The sequence below is a fragment of the Suhomyces tanzawaensis genome, assembly GCF_001661415.1.
Source record: "Suhomyces tanzawaensis NRRL Y-17324 unplaced genomic scaffold CANTAscaffold_4, whole genome shotgun sequence".
NCBI classification, from domain to species: Eukaryota; Fungi; Ascomycota; class Pichiomycetes; order Serinales; family Debaryomycetaceae; genus Suhomyces; species Suhomyces tanzawaensis.
Window position 1 is genome coordinate 1,384,085 of NW_017963639.1, and position 15,127 is coordinate 1,399,211.

Below are 15,127 nucleotides of genomic sequence, written 5' to 3' on the forward strand. Positions count from 1 at the left end.
GGCACACCTGAATGTGCCTACCAGGCGGGAACGCGGTGCGGGTGCGGTGGTCCACCGACTCTTGCTGGCCAGGGGCTTGTCGTTGCACCCTGGCAGCGGAATGGGTGTTTCAGCTGGCGTTGCTTGGTCATCGCTTACGTAATGAAACTCTGGTATGTGCAACTCGCCTGAGCCACTCTGAAACTAGTCTGATATCATGTATATTAGTATTTAAAACTGGTACAAAATCGAGATAGAGTTCGCCCTTTTGGCGTCGTCAAAGCGTCCCTGGTGTTGACATTCCTCGAGGCTTGCGCCTACGAATCGCGAACGAATGGCTGTGAGGCACTCCGTCGCGTTGCAATCACCGTGGCTATGTATCGGTGCAATCACTTCCCTTATCGCGTTGCAATCATTTCCTTCGTCGTGAAATCACTCGTTTGTCAGGTTGCAATCACCGGCTCTTCGTCGCTTCCATGGCTATGTGTCTGGCAGTCTATTCTCCCGTCTAGTCCATCTAAACGCTCTCTTCCCATTGCACCCCACACCATTCTTCCACGTACGCAGCGTGGTCCTCAAATTCTTCAGGTGCAATATAGTCCTCGTGGTCGGTGCACACAATGATGGTTCCCCAGGACATACCGTCGAGGATGGCTCTGACACTAGCACTGTTGCCGAGACGCTCCAAGTCCATGATGGCCTTGGGCATGAGCTGAAGCTCGAAGCGACGGAACGACGACGGGTTGTATGCTGGCTTTGGCACCGCAATGTCCTTGCCGAATTTCGCAGCCACCTCGTCTCTTCCGCTGTACAACAATGGTCTTCCACCAAGGTCGTACCGCAACACCTGGCCGGGGTTGCTCTTCACGGTGTTGGTAAAGGCCTCGAAGTACTTGTCGTCGAGCATGCTGCTGATCTTGGATGCGCCAGGGTCCATTGGACCCACGGATGGGCCACTGGAGCCCACGGACGACGTGGACCCACGTCTGCCTGACTTCTGGTCCTTGTCGACGTCCATGTCGATCAAATGCTTGTACTTTTCCAACTCGGAGTCCTCTGTTTCTTTCTTGAACTTCTCTTGCTCAACGTAGATAAAGCACCCAGGATAGCTAGGTCTCTCGTCATCGGTGTCTCTTTCCGGCTTCTTGGCGGGAGGTGCGTTCTTGGAGGCAACGCTGGCGTATGAAGAGGTCTTTTCGGCCTTGGGCTGTACCTTTTCTGGGGCCTCAGGTTTCTGTGCTTCTTTGGCCGCAAAGGGGGTAGAAAATGGGTTGGAGAATGGATTGGAACTGGACCCAAACGGATTGGATGCCTGCTTGTCGCTGGTGAACAAGTCCTTGGTCATTTCTATGTGCAACTTCTTTTTGTTCTCCAACTGCAACTTCTCATCCAACTGCTTCTGGATGGATTCCTGTTGTTCCTTCTTGATCTGGGCCACCTTCTCGGGGTTCTTGCCGATTCCTCGGATGGCTTTGACACTTCCCTTCTTCTTGGAGCACTGGGCCGAGTTCTTGCACGCAAAGATGTAGATCACTCTGTCGTACAACTTACCGTCCAAAGGAGCGAAAGCCTGGAGCAACAACGCCATTTTGGCACCACAGTTGTCACAGCAAGTCGATTTCTTGGCTGGTCTGGCACTGCCTTCGAACCACACAGGCTTGCCACCAATGAAGGTGTCTTCGATGGAGGGCTCATCATACTCATCGTCCTCCTCGTCAGACACGATTTCTCCGTCCACGAATCCCAAAAGCACGCTGGACTTTTCTGTGTCGAAAAGGTCTTCCTCGTCGGAGGAGTATTCGTCGTGTGAGGACATGTTGGTGTTGTGGTGGTGTTGGTGGTGTTTGTCTAAATTTTTGATGATCAAGATGAGCTGTGCGCTCGCACTATTATCGGATAGGCAGAGAATATGAGACTAAATAGTGTTAATTCATAACTGGGTCGTTAAGGATACTGGGAGGATGGTGGGAGGATGGTGAGATGACGTACTATAATGGCTTCATTTGTCTTTATTTATCCTTATAAAAGAGGAGATTCTATTCATTATTATTTTATTAATTTCGTGATGGGTTGTTATCTTGTTCAGTCACAGTAAAGTGAGCGTATCCTTAATGACCACGAAGCTACTATCAGAAGCCAGGAATGATCCACTTATGTAACGTGATCATAAAAAGGGTCCTTTTAAATTACAGAATAAGATGAAATAGACCGTATCTATGCTGAAGTTACAGTTATTCAAGCTGTGACATATTCGGCCCACATGAATCACAGTTAGTCACAGGACGATTTTACTATCTGGCAAACCACGAAAGTATATGGATGTTTGCTGGCAGGCAGTTGGAATTTATTGGGTAATAACAAGGAGGCGTAGCACAGGGCAGGTTTAAACTGCTAATTACTACTACAGCACAAAGCCATACAAAAGCAGTATCTATCACTTTTACTTGCAAGATACTCATCTGGTAGTTAATCTATTCAGAAAATGTTGTAGCAATATGATCTCTATATACAGCTATCGCTACCCATGCTAGTCTATTTACAAGAAACGCTGGTGCTCCACCTCTTCGTACACCTGGATGGAATCACCTGCCTCGAATTTGTCCCAGTTTTCGAACGCAATACCACAGTCCTTACCCTTTCTAACCTCGGAAACATCGTCCTTGATGTACTTTAAGGAACCAAGGGTACCATCGTAGACGACTTCTTCACCCCGGAGAACCCTGATCTTGGAAGACTTCTTGATGAGCCCGTTGGTGACTTTACATCCCGCAATCTTGACCTTGGACTTCTTGATGGTCACCACAAATACGTCCTTGATATCGACTTCACCCACGGTTTTAATTTCGATCCGGGGCTTCAAGTGACTGGTTAATTCGGTGGTAACGTCCTCGATCAACCGGTAGATGATGTTGTAGTCCTTGATAACCACTCCCTCCTTGTCTGCCTTCATCATCATGGGCTTGGGCACCTTGATGTTGAAGCACAAGATTTTGGCATCCAACGTCTTGGCCAAAGTGATATCAGAGTCGGTGGGCACACCAGCCTCGGTATTAAGTACCACTGATCTAACTTCCTCGTTTCCAAGTTCGTTGATACTTTCCTTTATGGCTTCTGCGGAGCCGTACACGTCGGAACGGACAATATAGCGAACCTCGCGAGCCTTTTGCTCAAGCTCGTTCGCCACTACCCCCTCATCAAGTCCCAAAAGCTTGACCTCGTTCATCTTCTCCTTCATTTTGATTTCGTTGATTTCTTCCTGTCTCTTTCTGTTGATTTCCTCGATATCTTTACCCATCGAAAGCTCTTTGTTTCTTGCAATACGGTTGGCAGTGACCTTCTTTGCCACCAGCTCGCTCTTCACTTGTAAAACCTGGTCTCCGCTTCCAGGGAGCTCTTTCCAGCCCCAAATTTGGATGGGGGTGGAAGGACCAGCCGACTTGATAGCCATACCGTTCTCGTCCCTGATACCCTTGACTTTGCAGTAGGTGGTTCCTGCGACCAAGTAGTCACCTACCTTGATGGTTCCTCTCGACACCAACAAATTAGTCTTGTTGCCCAAACCCTTCTCGATGGAGGACTCAATAATCCAGCCTTCTGACTGAATATTGGATTGCTCGGCCTTAAACTCGTTCATTTCACTCAAGGTGATGATGGCCTCTTCCAATTTGTCCATGTTCAACCCGGTTTTGCCTGAAACCTTGACGGTTTGGACCTCTCCACCATAATCCTCGATATCAATTTCTTGCGCATACAAGTCTCTTAACACCTTGTCGATGTCGATCCCTTGCTTGTCACACTTGTTGATAGCCACAATCATGGGCACACCCGACTTCTTGGTGTGCTTGATGGCCTCGGTGGTCTGTGGCATGATTGAATCGTCTCCCGCCACAACCAAAACCACGATATCGGTAATCATAGCCCCTCTTTCTCTCATCTTCAAGAACGCTGCATGCCCAGGGGTATCCAAGAAAGTGATCTTCTTCTTGGAAATGGGTGTGAACACCGAAAACGCACCAATGTGCTGGGTGATCCCTCCGAATTCCTTGTCGACTATGCTTGATTTTCTAAGAAAATCCAAGATGGTGGTCTTCCCGTGATCAACGTGGCCCATGATGGTGACTATTGGAGGTCTTTCCTTCAAGAGTTCCGGTTTTGGAGGCTCGGGAAACACGTCCTCGTCGTAGGACTCTGAGATATTGACCTCGAAATTGTACTCGTCAGCAATCATGGTGGCATTTTCCTTGTCCAAAATGTAGTTGTGGCGGAGGTCTTCGAAGCCAAAGTTCTCTAACTTCTTCAACACGTCAGTGAACGGCACATTCATGATGGTGGCCAAATTGGAAACTGTGATGAACGGAGGTAAGTTGATCTTGATGGGAGGCGTGGCAGCCTTCTTCTTTTTGGATGGCACCAGCACCTTCTTCTGGGCGGGGTTCTGCTTGGCCTGCTTCTCTCTGAGGGATTTTCTGATCTCCTCGTACTTTGTACTTGGATTGACTGGTTTGGGTGCCTTTACAGCAGGCTTTGGATTGGCATACTTTTGGGCAAATCGGTTCGTTTTTTGCTGGGAATTCTGCTGATTGGACCTATTGTTGCCCTGAGGTGGTGGCTGTTTCTTTGGAACGGAGTTTGGAGACGTCAAGTTGTCTTTAGGTGGGATGTTCTTTTGGATGGAAGGCGCCTTCCCAAATTTGGAGATCCCTCCTCCTACTCGAGGCAAGTTTTTGAGAAAGTCGGAATAGTGACGACGCTGACGCTCTTGGCCTATCCTGCTCAAGAACGTCCGTGTTGTGTAGGTTCTTGTAATCATGGCTGGTAAAATTTTGTACTTGAAAAGTTAGTGAGATTTAGATAGAGCCTGCGAGGCTTTCACGGTGCGAGAGTCAAGTCTTGTTCGAGCTCTAGCGAGCGGTTTGCGGGGCGGCCTCGCTAGATTTAGCGAGGAAAAAAGCTTTCTAGTGAGGGTATTCCACCACTATAATAGTATCCAGTATTGACTGATTGCAATGGAATAATCATGTATAATTCAAACTTGGTGATCTTCACTTCTGTAATTATGGTACATAAGATAGTTTCTACCTGATACCTAAATTAATGATATGGATAGCACTTCGTGGAGCAATTTGATTGTTCTCGGCTATTCTTGTTCAGAATTGAAAATTAATGTACATTGCAATAAATGCTATAGAAATAGATATGCTAGAGTGGGTAAGCTGGTAGTGAGCAATCTGCTCGTCGCTCCCTGGTAGATCGGTAGTCTGGAGTTGGCTTACCAAGGAGGTCTAAGAGTATGCAAAGTCTCCATTGGAAGTGATGTAACCCAGCGATCTTCTTTCGTGTAGAATCTTGGCCAAGTTGTCAATGTCTTTGAAGTTACGATCGTCACACGCAAAGTTTCTGTGCCTGTTGGACTTGATGTGGTCCTCGAAGTGATCGTACTTTACCCGACAATTTTCACAGTAGCCTGGTGTCAATTCCTTCTCTTCATTGCCCGCCTTTTCATTGAATGAATTGTTGGATTCCTGCTTCTTCTTTTTAATAAATATTCTTCTGTTCAAGTTGTTGAGATTCCTAGAGGGAACTTGCGAGACCATGGGCCCAAGTCCATTGCCTCTTGCTGCGTTACTATTGAGAGAAGTGTCCATTGAAACACTCATTGCGTTCGATGCTCCATTGTAACCAGAAGCAGTCACGTCATAAAACTTAGAGTTAGAGTTCAGCTGGACACATGATGAGTTTCTAGTTAAGGCAGGGATACTTGGATGCTTAAAGTTATATCTCAAAGGTTTCATACTATCAGTCTCTTCTTCAGCGGCAACTGCCACTTCATTTTTAAATTCAAGCTCTGAAGGTTTCAATTCCACTGAAACAGATTCAGGGGTGACCTCTTCTACTATTTGGTTTTCTTGTTCTTCTTGATATGAATCGTTTTCTCCTTCCTTATCTTCGATGTTATTCAACTTCTTAGAGCTGGTTGAGTTTTGGATTATCGTCACCTCATCTTCGCCTATTCTGTCAGTGCTAGTACTGGTTCCGCTGAATCCCGAAGTGTTCATGTTGACTCCATTTTTGATGTTACTGATGATATCATAAGTGGCCCTCTTCAATAAGCTTCTATAGTCCTTTGTCACTTCAAATTTCTGCAATCTTCTCAACTTTTTACGCTCACTGTTGCTCGACTCTGTGTTGTCAAAGATAAATGGGCACTTGCCATCTAGAGTTAAATTCAAAACTGGATAACTGTCTTCCTGCCATTCTCTGATAGCAATTGGTCTGACCTTTTGTAACAAATCGTAAACATACAAGTAATTTTTTTCCAAATAGTGTAAATCATCACGTTTAGCATTTGGATCTCTATCATTGGTACCGTAAATCTTCTCTTCCTTCAAAAGGTTGTACAAGTTATCCTTGTGTTTTGACTTTGTTTCATTCAATGCGGTGCTAGTGGAAGCGCTGGCTGCTGCTGCTGGGTTCATGGAGTTTTCGTCAGTGACAGTCATGTTTATGCCCAAGTTTTTGAGAAACCTGAACACCTTATCGTAGTCCCACACTTTGATCTTGAGATTGGATACATTGGAGAAAATGTCGTTGGGAGGATACGGCTTGGATGGGTTGTATGGTCTCCGAGATATGATGATTGTCACGTCGTTGTCGTAGAAAGGGGTTATTTCACACCCCACCTGCTTCAAGTACCTGGAAGCCTTTTTATATTCCGAGAGCTGGATGGGGTTGTATTCGGTGACGCCCTCGAAGTACACGGTGGACTCCTTCATGATCTTTCTCCATGACTGTTGCCAGTTGTACAACTCCTCGCCTGCAAGGCGTCCCGTAGTCTTTGCCTGGGGTGCGGTTTCTACCTTGGCAGGCTTGGTGTGGTGTGTGCGTGGATGGGGACGTTGGAGGTACGGGAGACGCTCGTTGGTCAACATGGGCTTGGTTGTGGATGCGAGGTTGACCTTGCCTGCTTCATGCTGGTGGTGTTCTGCAGGGATGTCGTGGTTGAGTTGGAGGGCAGGCTTGGTGTTGTTGAGTCTGGTTTTCTTCAAAACGGGAGATGGGATGTTTCCGCTGGTTTCCTGCAAGGGAAGCCGGGCGCTTCCCATGTGCAACCGTTTCTTGACGTTGGGGAGGTTTGCTGGCGGCTTGGACTCCATGGTGGTGGCAGTGCTGGCGTTTAGAAAACACGCTGCTTTCGATGGTCAGAAAACACGCTTCTTCGATGGAGTAACAAACGGCAGATGGAGGCACGAAGGTAGTGGTGGAACGAACGCGAGTAGTTTGAATCACCGCCTGGCCAATCGTGTCGAGCTAGCCACTATGGATACTGGAATGGAATGTGTGGTGGATGTTTTGAAGGTGAAAACGACGCGTTTAGTGTGCGGGCAGCGCGCGGAACGGCAAGAAGCTGGCGAGGAAAAGATTAGTGACGGTGGTGCGAAGAGTAGCGAGAGGTGAAGATGATGGTGGTGCGAATAGCGAGAGGTGATGGTAGAGGTGGTGCGAGCTAGGTGGCAGTAGGTGCGGTCGCAGTAAAGTAAGGGACTGTTCAGCATGGACACTGAACGGGTGGTGGTGCAATATGCATATGTAGTCAGACTCTATTGTTGAAGAGATCAGTCATTAGGGCTCAGAACAGAGGGTGGTGGGGGACAACGGCCAGTGAGACGTTGGCGGATGCAAAAAAGAAGGAAAATAGGTAATTAGTGGGAATTGCTGGTGTGATGATACCCGCGAGATTCGAACTCGCGCCTCCGGAGAGACCAGGACCTTACCCTGGCGCCTTAGACCAACTCGGCCAGAGTACCCAATTCCTGTTGTGGTGCAATTTTCACCAAATATACCGTGTAGGTAGTGAGCAGAAATGGGCTGTAGCAGCTGTTTCACGGGCCCTGTGCATACTAAACGGATAATATCTGGTTTGGACTGTGTACTGTTCAATATTGGCCATCGCTACTGCTGTGGTGCGGATTTTTTATCCTCGTTGAATTTCGGACAATTTCTGCCATAATTCTGGAAAATTAACAATATCAGTAAGGAAACAATTAAAAGCAACGAAAATTCGTAATATTGTTCGAAGATTACCAATAGATTAAAGTATTCTTGGCTCAGGACGACCATACAAGGTAGCGCAGGCTGGTGGTCTGGAAAGGATTTTGGGGAATCAGCACTCCTGACGCCCTACAGACTAGTGTCACCACTTTAATCCAGTCACAACGACTAGAGTTTCGTACTAAACAACACATACCATAGTTCGCTTTCGCCTACTCTCCAGGAGAGCAACCTTCGTATCCAGCAGATCCGACTTTTCACAACCCTTTTCCCCTTTTGCCGCGAATATTCCTCCCCAAACTCCTCTTCTCCTCCGCGCCTGCAGGAATGCTATCACATGAGCCTATCCTTAGTTTGGCTTATTGATGAAAATCCAGCCAATCCACTCCAGTCTACACCACCATGCTTTCGTTCGTCTACCTTCTGCTCGCGTCCCTCGCTTTTGCCTCTGCCAACCCCGGCAGGTTCGACTACTCGCTCTCCGCCGACCAGTTTTCCGCGCAGTTCCCAGACATTTCCTTTGCTCTCGATGAGGATGGGAGGCACTATATTATCTCCCAAAACCACCGCGTTGCCGTCGAAAAGAACTCATTCTTGTACAAGGACTTGGACAACTTGTACGACAAGAATGAGTTCTTGCGGGACGCCTGGGCAACCGTGGAGGCTCCTGGGGGCCTTTGAGCCAAGAGTGGCACCACACAATAGCAGCACAGAATGACCCATTTCCACCGGTGTCATCTGCCTCCAGGGCCAGTCCAGGGCCAGTTCAGGCCCTGCTCAGGCCTTGCTTCCGAGTCTGGCAGGCAGAAGTCAGCTTGGAACTCTTAAATCAGGCCACGGAATTTCCATCATCACGTGCGTTCATCCTCGGGCTAATCAAAATCTGGGGTATAAATCGCAGCCGTTCTCGGACGTTTCTCTCTCCAGCCCTATACCAAATGCTCCGTCTCTTCAAACGGTTCAACACCTCGCTCGCCCTCGGCAAAGTTTCCAACGAGTACGTCACAGTGGTGCTCAATAAGGAACACACACTTGTGTACAGCACAGTGTTTCTTCGTGATTCGTGCCGGTCGCCAGAATCCGTAGACCCACACTCGCAGCAGAAGTTGTTCACCACGGCTGAAATCTCCAAGAACCTCCAGATCAACTCACCTCCCAAAATTATCACCAGTGCAAACAACGAACCGGCGTTGCAAATCGAATGGAACCAAGGAGGCAAGCTCCACACCTCAGAATACCCACACAGCTTCCTCGAGCGCTATTCCGATGTCACCAGCCGTAGGCGTGACAAGTTCTTCGAGGCGACCAGGAAGTTGTGGGCAAAGGACCAGATTGACCGAGATTTCGCCGCAACGAACGTGGAATACTCGGATTACGTCAATAATCAGCCAGATTTCTTCAGGGTAGCCAACGTGCTCAATGACGTTGGTATCGCTTTCATCAACAACGTGCCCCATCCCACACTTAGCGAGATGAACGAAGAGAACAGTCCAAACTGGCCAATTTCCACCATAGCGAACAAATTTGGCTACATCAAAAAAACGTTCTACGGCACCCTCTTTGACGTCAAAAACAAGAAGGACGCTACCAATATCGCCTACACCAACAGTTTCTTGCCATTGCACATGGACTTGCTCTACTACGAGTCGCCACCCGGCTTGCAGTTCTTGCACGCCATCCAAAACTCCACTCTTGGTGGAGAAAACGTCTTCTGTGATAGCTTCTTGGCCGCTCAGCATGTGCGAGAAAAGGACCCCGAGGCGTACTTCGCCTTGACGGAGGTGCCAATCACCTTCCAGTACGACAATGACAACGAATACTACTACTACCAAAGACCATTGATAGTGGAAAAAGAGTTGATCGACCCAGCCACGAACTATCCCTACATCAAGGAGGTCAACTACTCGCCTCCATTCCAAGGGCCGTTTGAGTTGGGAATCACGAAGAACAATAGTGGCACATCTTCGAACTCCGTAAATGTGCTAGCCAGTGCAGCTGGAGAGAACTCGGCCCACCACTTATTCAAGGACTTCACACGAGGCTTACAGTTGTTCGAAGACTTTATCAACGACCCTCAGAACCAGTTGCAGGTCAAATTGAAAGAGGGGACATGTGTAGTTTTCGACAACAGGCGAGTTTTGCACTCGAGATTGGAGTTTTCTGACGAAAATGGAGGTGATAGATGGTTGATGGGATGCTATGTTGATGGGGACAGTTTCAGGTCCAGGGTCAGAATTGCAAGGAGAGCACTGGCCTAGAAAGTTAGTAGAAAAGCACCTGTAAAATTCTGCCAATAATTATAATGTATAATTGCCCGTACGAATTCCGGTAATGTAGTTTCGAATACTGAACAGGCAATAAATATTTGTATTGGACAGACTGGTTTAAATTGATATTCTGAATCAATTTAGAATCATATGTTAGATATCGTCTACATCTTGTAACGGAAAAATACTATTTTTATGGCTAGCTCCGCTAGCTCACTGGTTTAATTATACACTCAATTACTTACAATACATCTAATATCCATAACCATCATATCCAGATTGCGGACGCTGGGCAGGTCTGGACCTAGAACTGGAAACATAAGACTTGAAGGTTTGCTTGAAACCATTGCACAAACGAAGCATGTTTGGATATGAGAATCCCTGCAAGGTGTAACCATCAACCTCAGTTCTCACATGCCATGTACTGACAGGGGTGTTGACATTGACCTTGAACAACAATAAGAAGCTACCTGGCATCTTATGGTCGAAACAAAACACATAAGCACTATTCTTAGGGTTTGCTTTGGTGTAAGATTCCAACCATTCGTTAACCTCTGACAAGGTACCTTCTCTGAACTTTGGATGACGGATCATCTCGTCGACCTTCTTAGCAATGGATTGAATGTGTTGGAAAATCAACTGATCCAAGTCAGCATATCTCTTGTGGTCAACGATATATTCCTTGATATGACCACTGGTGTTTTCCTCAACCAAAAGGTGTTGGAACAAGTTATTGGCAACCTTCCAGGTGATAGTCAAGTATCTGGAACCCTTGGACGATGGACGAATCACACAATCACCAACAGATTGTGGGGCCAAGAATTCCTCTGCTTGTTTGAAATTGAAATTATGGTACAATGGATGCTGAATATTTCTGGTCTTTGCAAGTTTGGCTCTTTCTTTGGCAGCCTCCTTCTTCAAATCCAATTCCTCAGCTTCAAAATCCCATTTGCCAGCTTCCTTGACAAACTTAGGAGCATTAGCACGCATGAGATCTTCCTCCAATAAACTGAAATTGGCATTGAAGTTGTCATAGAACACTTCCAACACCACTGCTTGCACTACTTGGCCTTGGTCAAGGTCCATGTCATCAGGAATGTTCTGCTCTTCAACACTGCCTTGGATTAACGACGATGTAGCAACCTTGGCGAATCTGATTTTGGAGTTTGGATCTCTATAATTCTTACCAACCTTAGTAACAGAGACTGGCACAATGGTGTTTCTCGACAAAGTCTCAGGAGTTTCACCAGTCAACATTTGGAAAACTTCGGTGCTCTCCAAAACGTGGTAGGATCTTCTCAACTCTTCGAAATTGTTGACAAGTTCTTCCTTGATAATCTGCAAAGTGGCATATTTCTTTTTACCGAATTTGGATTCCAATTCTTTACCATAGGCGATAAGGTTCAATTCATCGACCTTGTTGACACCCTCTTGCATCAATTGATAGATAATACCACCTTGCTCTTCAACATGTGCCATGTCTTCTTCGTCCAAATCAAGGGCATCAGCAGCCATCTTTCTGGCCAAATCATAGTCTTCTGGGTGAATTCTAGTGGCATCCAATAATTCGACAGACGAGTCTCTTACAGTGGAACCTTCATCAAATGGAATGTTCAAGAACGATGAACAGTTGATGAAAATGTTAGCAGTGGAGAGTTCATTTTCAATCAAGTCACTTCTGTTGGAAAGATTAGAACCAAGCTTGGAGATAATGTTTCTGATTAATCCTGAAGATTTTCTTGGACCCAAACCTGAGATGTATGGCAATAGCTGGGCGATATATGGCTCACGCACAGCTTCATTGATTTCGATACCCACCATGTTGACAATATCCACAAAGACAGATTCAATGGCTTCTTTCACAAGGTCAGCAGGGATCAACTTTTGATGCTCGTAGAAACTCAATGATAAAATGTCCTCCCCTAAAGCAACGTATTCCAAAAGAGGGTTCTGAACATATCTCGCCACACCGATACAGTACTTGGCAAGAGTAGGCTTGTCAGCAAATTCAACAGTGGCTCTATCAGAGTTTTGGTACAATCTTGCAGTTTCATCTTGACCCCAGATAACACTGATCAAGGGAGCATTGCTGATATTGGGCAAATCATCGACATTGGCAGTAATGGAGTTTTCTTCGACGAATTTCTTGACACTGTCAAACAATCTCTTGGAGTTGGCGTTGTAACCACTAACAACAATAACATCGGGCTTAGTGTAATCTAAACTCTTGTCAAAAAACTCTTTCAATTGGCCGAAGAATTGTTCTTCATTCTCACGGTCTCTGGTAGGGTTATTTTCAGACTTGAAAAACTCATCGATCTTTCCTGATTCTTTTAAGAACACACCAACAACAGCACTATCAAAGTCACCTTTACCGAAAGATAAAGCGAGAACGTTTGGCTTGGTACCCTTGTCAAAACCAAATGGAGTGAATGGGGCTTGGTCCAACTTGCTCAAGAACTTTCTACGCACTTCACTGGCAATCAATCTTTCACACTCACGACGCAAGTCTTCTTTGGTATTTAAAGCAATCATATTGGATAACTTTTTGAAGGCCATGTTCAACACCAATTCTCTTTCCTTGTTCCAAGTATCAGAAATTTCAGAGGTACCATCAGACTTCAAACAGTTGAAGATACATTGGAACCAGTTGGCAAAGTCCTTGGTTTCGACCTTGATAACAGCCAAACCAGCAGCTTCAGCTTCTAACATATGAAGCAACACGTCTGGGTTTCTGACCAAGTCCGCTGGCGAGCGGTTGATTGCGTATTTGATATTGGCGTATGGACTGTGATTGTGAATGGTGGCTCTTCCCTTTTCAGTAATAGTCACACTGATAGAAGCGTATGCTTTGAAGGTTGATCTGACTTCGTGTCTTATTTTAGGGTTATGGAAGATCTCCTCGGAGAAAGTTCTCCTCACTGCATCACGAGCACTCTTTTCTTCTTTGAAAATGATTTCATCATCTTCACATAACTTTTCAATTAAATCATCCGGTGATTCCAAAGTATCGTCAGTAGCATGGATTCTGTAAGGAACTTCAAAACGCTTAGATGATTGATCTTGGACATTCTCTCCGAATTCTTTAGCACTTATACCGAAAGCTTTGACTGCATCATATAAGATATTTGATCTAATTCTCTCGAACAAGGCATATTTAGAATGCTTCTTGCCAAACTTGGCGATTTCAAGTCCTTCCACATTATCCGAGACTTCTTGAGGGTTTTCTTGATGTTTCTTGGCCAACTCCCTGATTTCTGAAGAGTAGGTGAATTGAATGTAATCATGCAAATCCTGGACTGCAACCATAGTGTCCAAAGACTTTATGTCTTTGACTAAATCGTCGTCCAAATTCAATAATTCGACCAACTTTTCTGTGTTTAATCTTTTTTCGTATAAGGAGTGGTATTCAACGTCAAGTTGAACAATTCTCCACAAGTCATCTTCGTAGAGTAACTTGTGGACATCGTTTTCAACACCACCCTCTTCGTTCTTGATTTCTTGAGAGAAAAGAAGGAAGTCACGACGATGAGTCCAGATGAATGGGACCTCGTATGCATCTTTGGATATAAATTCAACCACCTTTCCAACTGCCTCCTTGAATGGAGTTTCCAAGAATCCTGTGAACAAGTCTTGTTTTTCCTTGAACAAGATACCGGCTACCCAGTCCTTTTCGTTTTGTAATTCCTCTCCTTCCAAGTCGATGTAGTTTAAATTGGCTCTGTATTTTTGGAATCTTTCTGGAATGTCTATAATACGGATTAAGTTGTCTTCTTCAGTCAACATACGTTCCTTCAATTCGGCATGTTCGAAGACTTCGTCCAAAGAGGTTGGCTCCAAGGACTCACCATTGCCTTCATCTTCAATTTCTTGAGCCTCCAAAGCCCATTCGTATTCTTGACCGTTACCGAATACTTCGAACAATTGTTGCAAACTTTCTCTATCAACATTGGACAATTTTGAAGTATCCAATCTGGGTCCCTTCTTTTTGGTTCTTTGTCTTTGTTCAATTTTTTCTCTTCTTCTGGCTTCGTCATCATCGTCCGAAAACTCGTCTTCTTCGATGAAATCTTCGAACTCGTCCAAAATGTTTCTTTCGCCATCATTTTGAACTCCACGATCCTCCTCTTCATCCTCTTCGCCTTGTCTTTCCTCATCATCGGAGAATATGTCGGTCAATCCAGATCTGGGGTCTCTGGCGGAATCTTTGCCACGAGCAGGCTCGGATTCTTCGTCATCCTCGCCACTTATACGTGCTCTCTTGAGTCTCTTGAACTTGCCACTGGACTTGGCTTGTGCTGGCTTTGCTCCGGAGTTTTCGAGCAACAATTCCAAATCGTCTTCGTCCAACGCATCGTCCTCGACCTGGTTAGAACGTTCACGTTCTCTCCGTCTCTTCTTCTTTTTTCTCTTCTTGATACGGTCGTCGTCCTCATCGTCGTCCACAATGAAGCCTTCACGCACCTTTTGCATTGCTTCTTCATCTTCTTCGTCGTCGTCCTCTTCCGAAGAGTCTAACACATTGTCTCCATCTTCGTCCGAGCTGTTGTTGGAAACATCATCACGGATTTCTCTCTCTTCCTCTTCTCGGGCCATGTTGATATGTGTCGAATTCGTCGAGACTGACAGCCAAGATGTTCTTGCTGACCTATCTAGATGATGACGATGGTGGAGGGTTATGGTGGAGGTGTTTTGGTTGTTCAATCGAAAAATTCTCGAAGTCCGGGTAACGTCCGCGGAGAAGTCCAAGATTGATATGGGACTGTGACTAGGAGAGGTTGGGAGGGTCCCTGGCGTGATTCGGGGAGGGAGAGCCTGTGTGGGAGAAGCAT

At 46.0% G+C, this 15,127-nt stretch overlaps 6 protein-coding genes and 1 non-coding gene across 7 annotated transcripts; 2 read left to right on the forward strand and 5 right to left on the reverse strand.

Annotated features, from left to right (window-relative positions):
• Window positions 1-218: 218 nt before the first annotated feature.
• On the reverse strand, window positions 219-2,080 carry CANTADRAFT_26382 (uncharacterized protein). Its single transcript, XM_020207746.1, has one exon. It carries the CDS (start codon window positions 1,793-1,795, stop codon window positions 497-499), a length of 1,299 nt encoding a protein of 432 aa, XP_020064595.1. The 5' UTR covers window positions 1,796-2,080; the 3' UTR covers window positions 219-496.
• A 435-nt stretch (window positions 2,081-2,515) lies between these two features.
• IFM1 (translation initiation factor 2) lies at window positions 2,516-4,789 on the reverse strand (the record flags this gene model as incomplete). Its single annotated transcript, XM_020209892.1, has 1 exon — window positions 2,516-4,789. The coding sequence occupies one exon, from the start codon at window positions 4,787-4,789 to the stop codon at window positions 2,516-2,518; it is 2,274 nt and encodes a 757-aa protein (XP_020064596.1).
• Window positions 4,790-5,134: 345 nt separating this feature from the next.
• On the reverse strand, window positions 5,135-7,082 carry DBF4 (protein serine/threonine kinase activating protein; the record flags this gene model as incomplete). Its single annotated transcript, XM_020210941.1, has 3 exons — window positions 5,135-5,797; window positions 5,865-5,872; window positions 5,941-7,082. 3 exons carry the CDS (start codon window positions 7,080-7,082, stop codon window positions 5,262-5,264), a joined length of 1,686 nt encoding a protein of 561 aa, XP_020064597.1. The 3' UTR covers window positions 5,135-5,261.
• A 619-nt stretch (window positions 7,083-7,701) lies between these two features.
• CANTADRAFT_t139 lies at window positions 7,702-7,784 on the reverse strand. The gene has a single exon. It is a non-coding gene; the product is annotated as a tRNA-Leu (tRNA).
• A 392-nt stretch (window positions 7,785-8,176) lies between these two features.
• Window positions 8,177-8,856, forward strand: CANTADRAFT_259888 (uncharacterized protein). Its single transcript, XM_020207612.1, has one exon. The coding sequence runs from the start codon at window positions 8,366-8,368 to the stop codon at window positions 8,744-8,746; it is 381 nt and encodes a 126-aa protein (XP_020064598.1). The 5' UTR covers window positions 8,177-8,365; the 3' UTR covers window positions 8,747-8,856.
• A 110-nt stretch (window positions 8,857-8,966) lies between these two features.
• On the forward strand, window positions 8,967-10,286 carry CANTADRAFT_52234 (uncharacterized protein; the record flags this gene model as incomplete). The annotated part of the gene is made up of 2 exons (XM_020210054.1): window positions 8,967-9,981; window positions 10,030-10,286. The coding sequence occupies 2 exons, from the start codon at window positions 8,967-8,969 to the stop codon at window positions 10,284-10,286; spliced, it is 1,272 nt and encodes a 423-aa protein (XP_020064599.1).
• A 261-nt stretch (window positions 10,287-10,547) lies between these two features.
• SPT6 (chromatin-remodeling histone chaperone) lies at window positions 10,548-14,891 on the reverse strand (the record flags this gene model as incomplete). Its single annotated transcript, XM_020210923.1, has 1 exon — window positions 10,548-14,891. One exon carries the CDS (start codon window positions 14,889-14,891, stop codon window positions 10,548-10,550), a length of 4,344 nt encoding a protein of 1,447 aa, XP_020064600.1.
• Between the last annotated feature and the right edge of the window lie 236 nt (window positions 14,892-15,127).

Coding starts and splice junctions, on each gene's coding strand:
- CANTADRAFT_26382 (XM_020207746.1), bottom strand. CDS start 1,795: ATGTCCTCACACGACGAATACTCCTCCGACGAGGAAGACCTTTTCGAC.
- CANTADRAFT_259888 (XM_020207612.1), top strand. CDS start 8,366: ATGAGCCTATCCTTAGTTTGGCTTATTGATGAAAATCCAGCCAATCCA.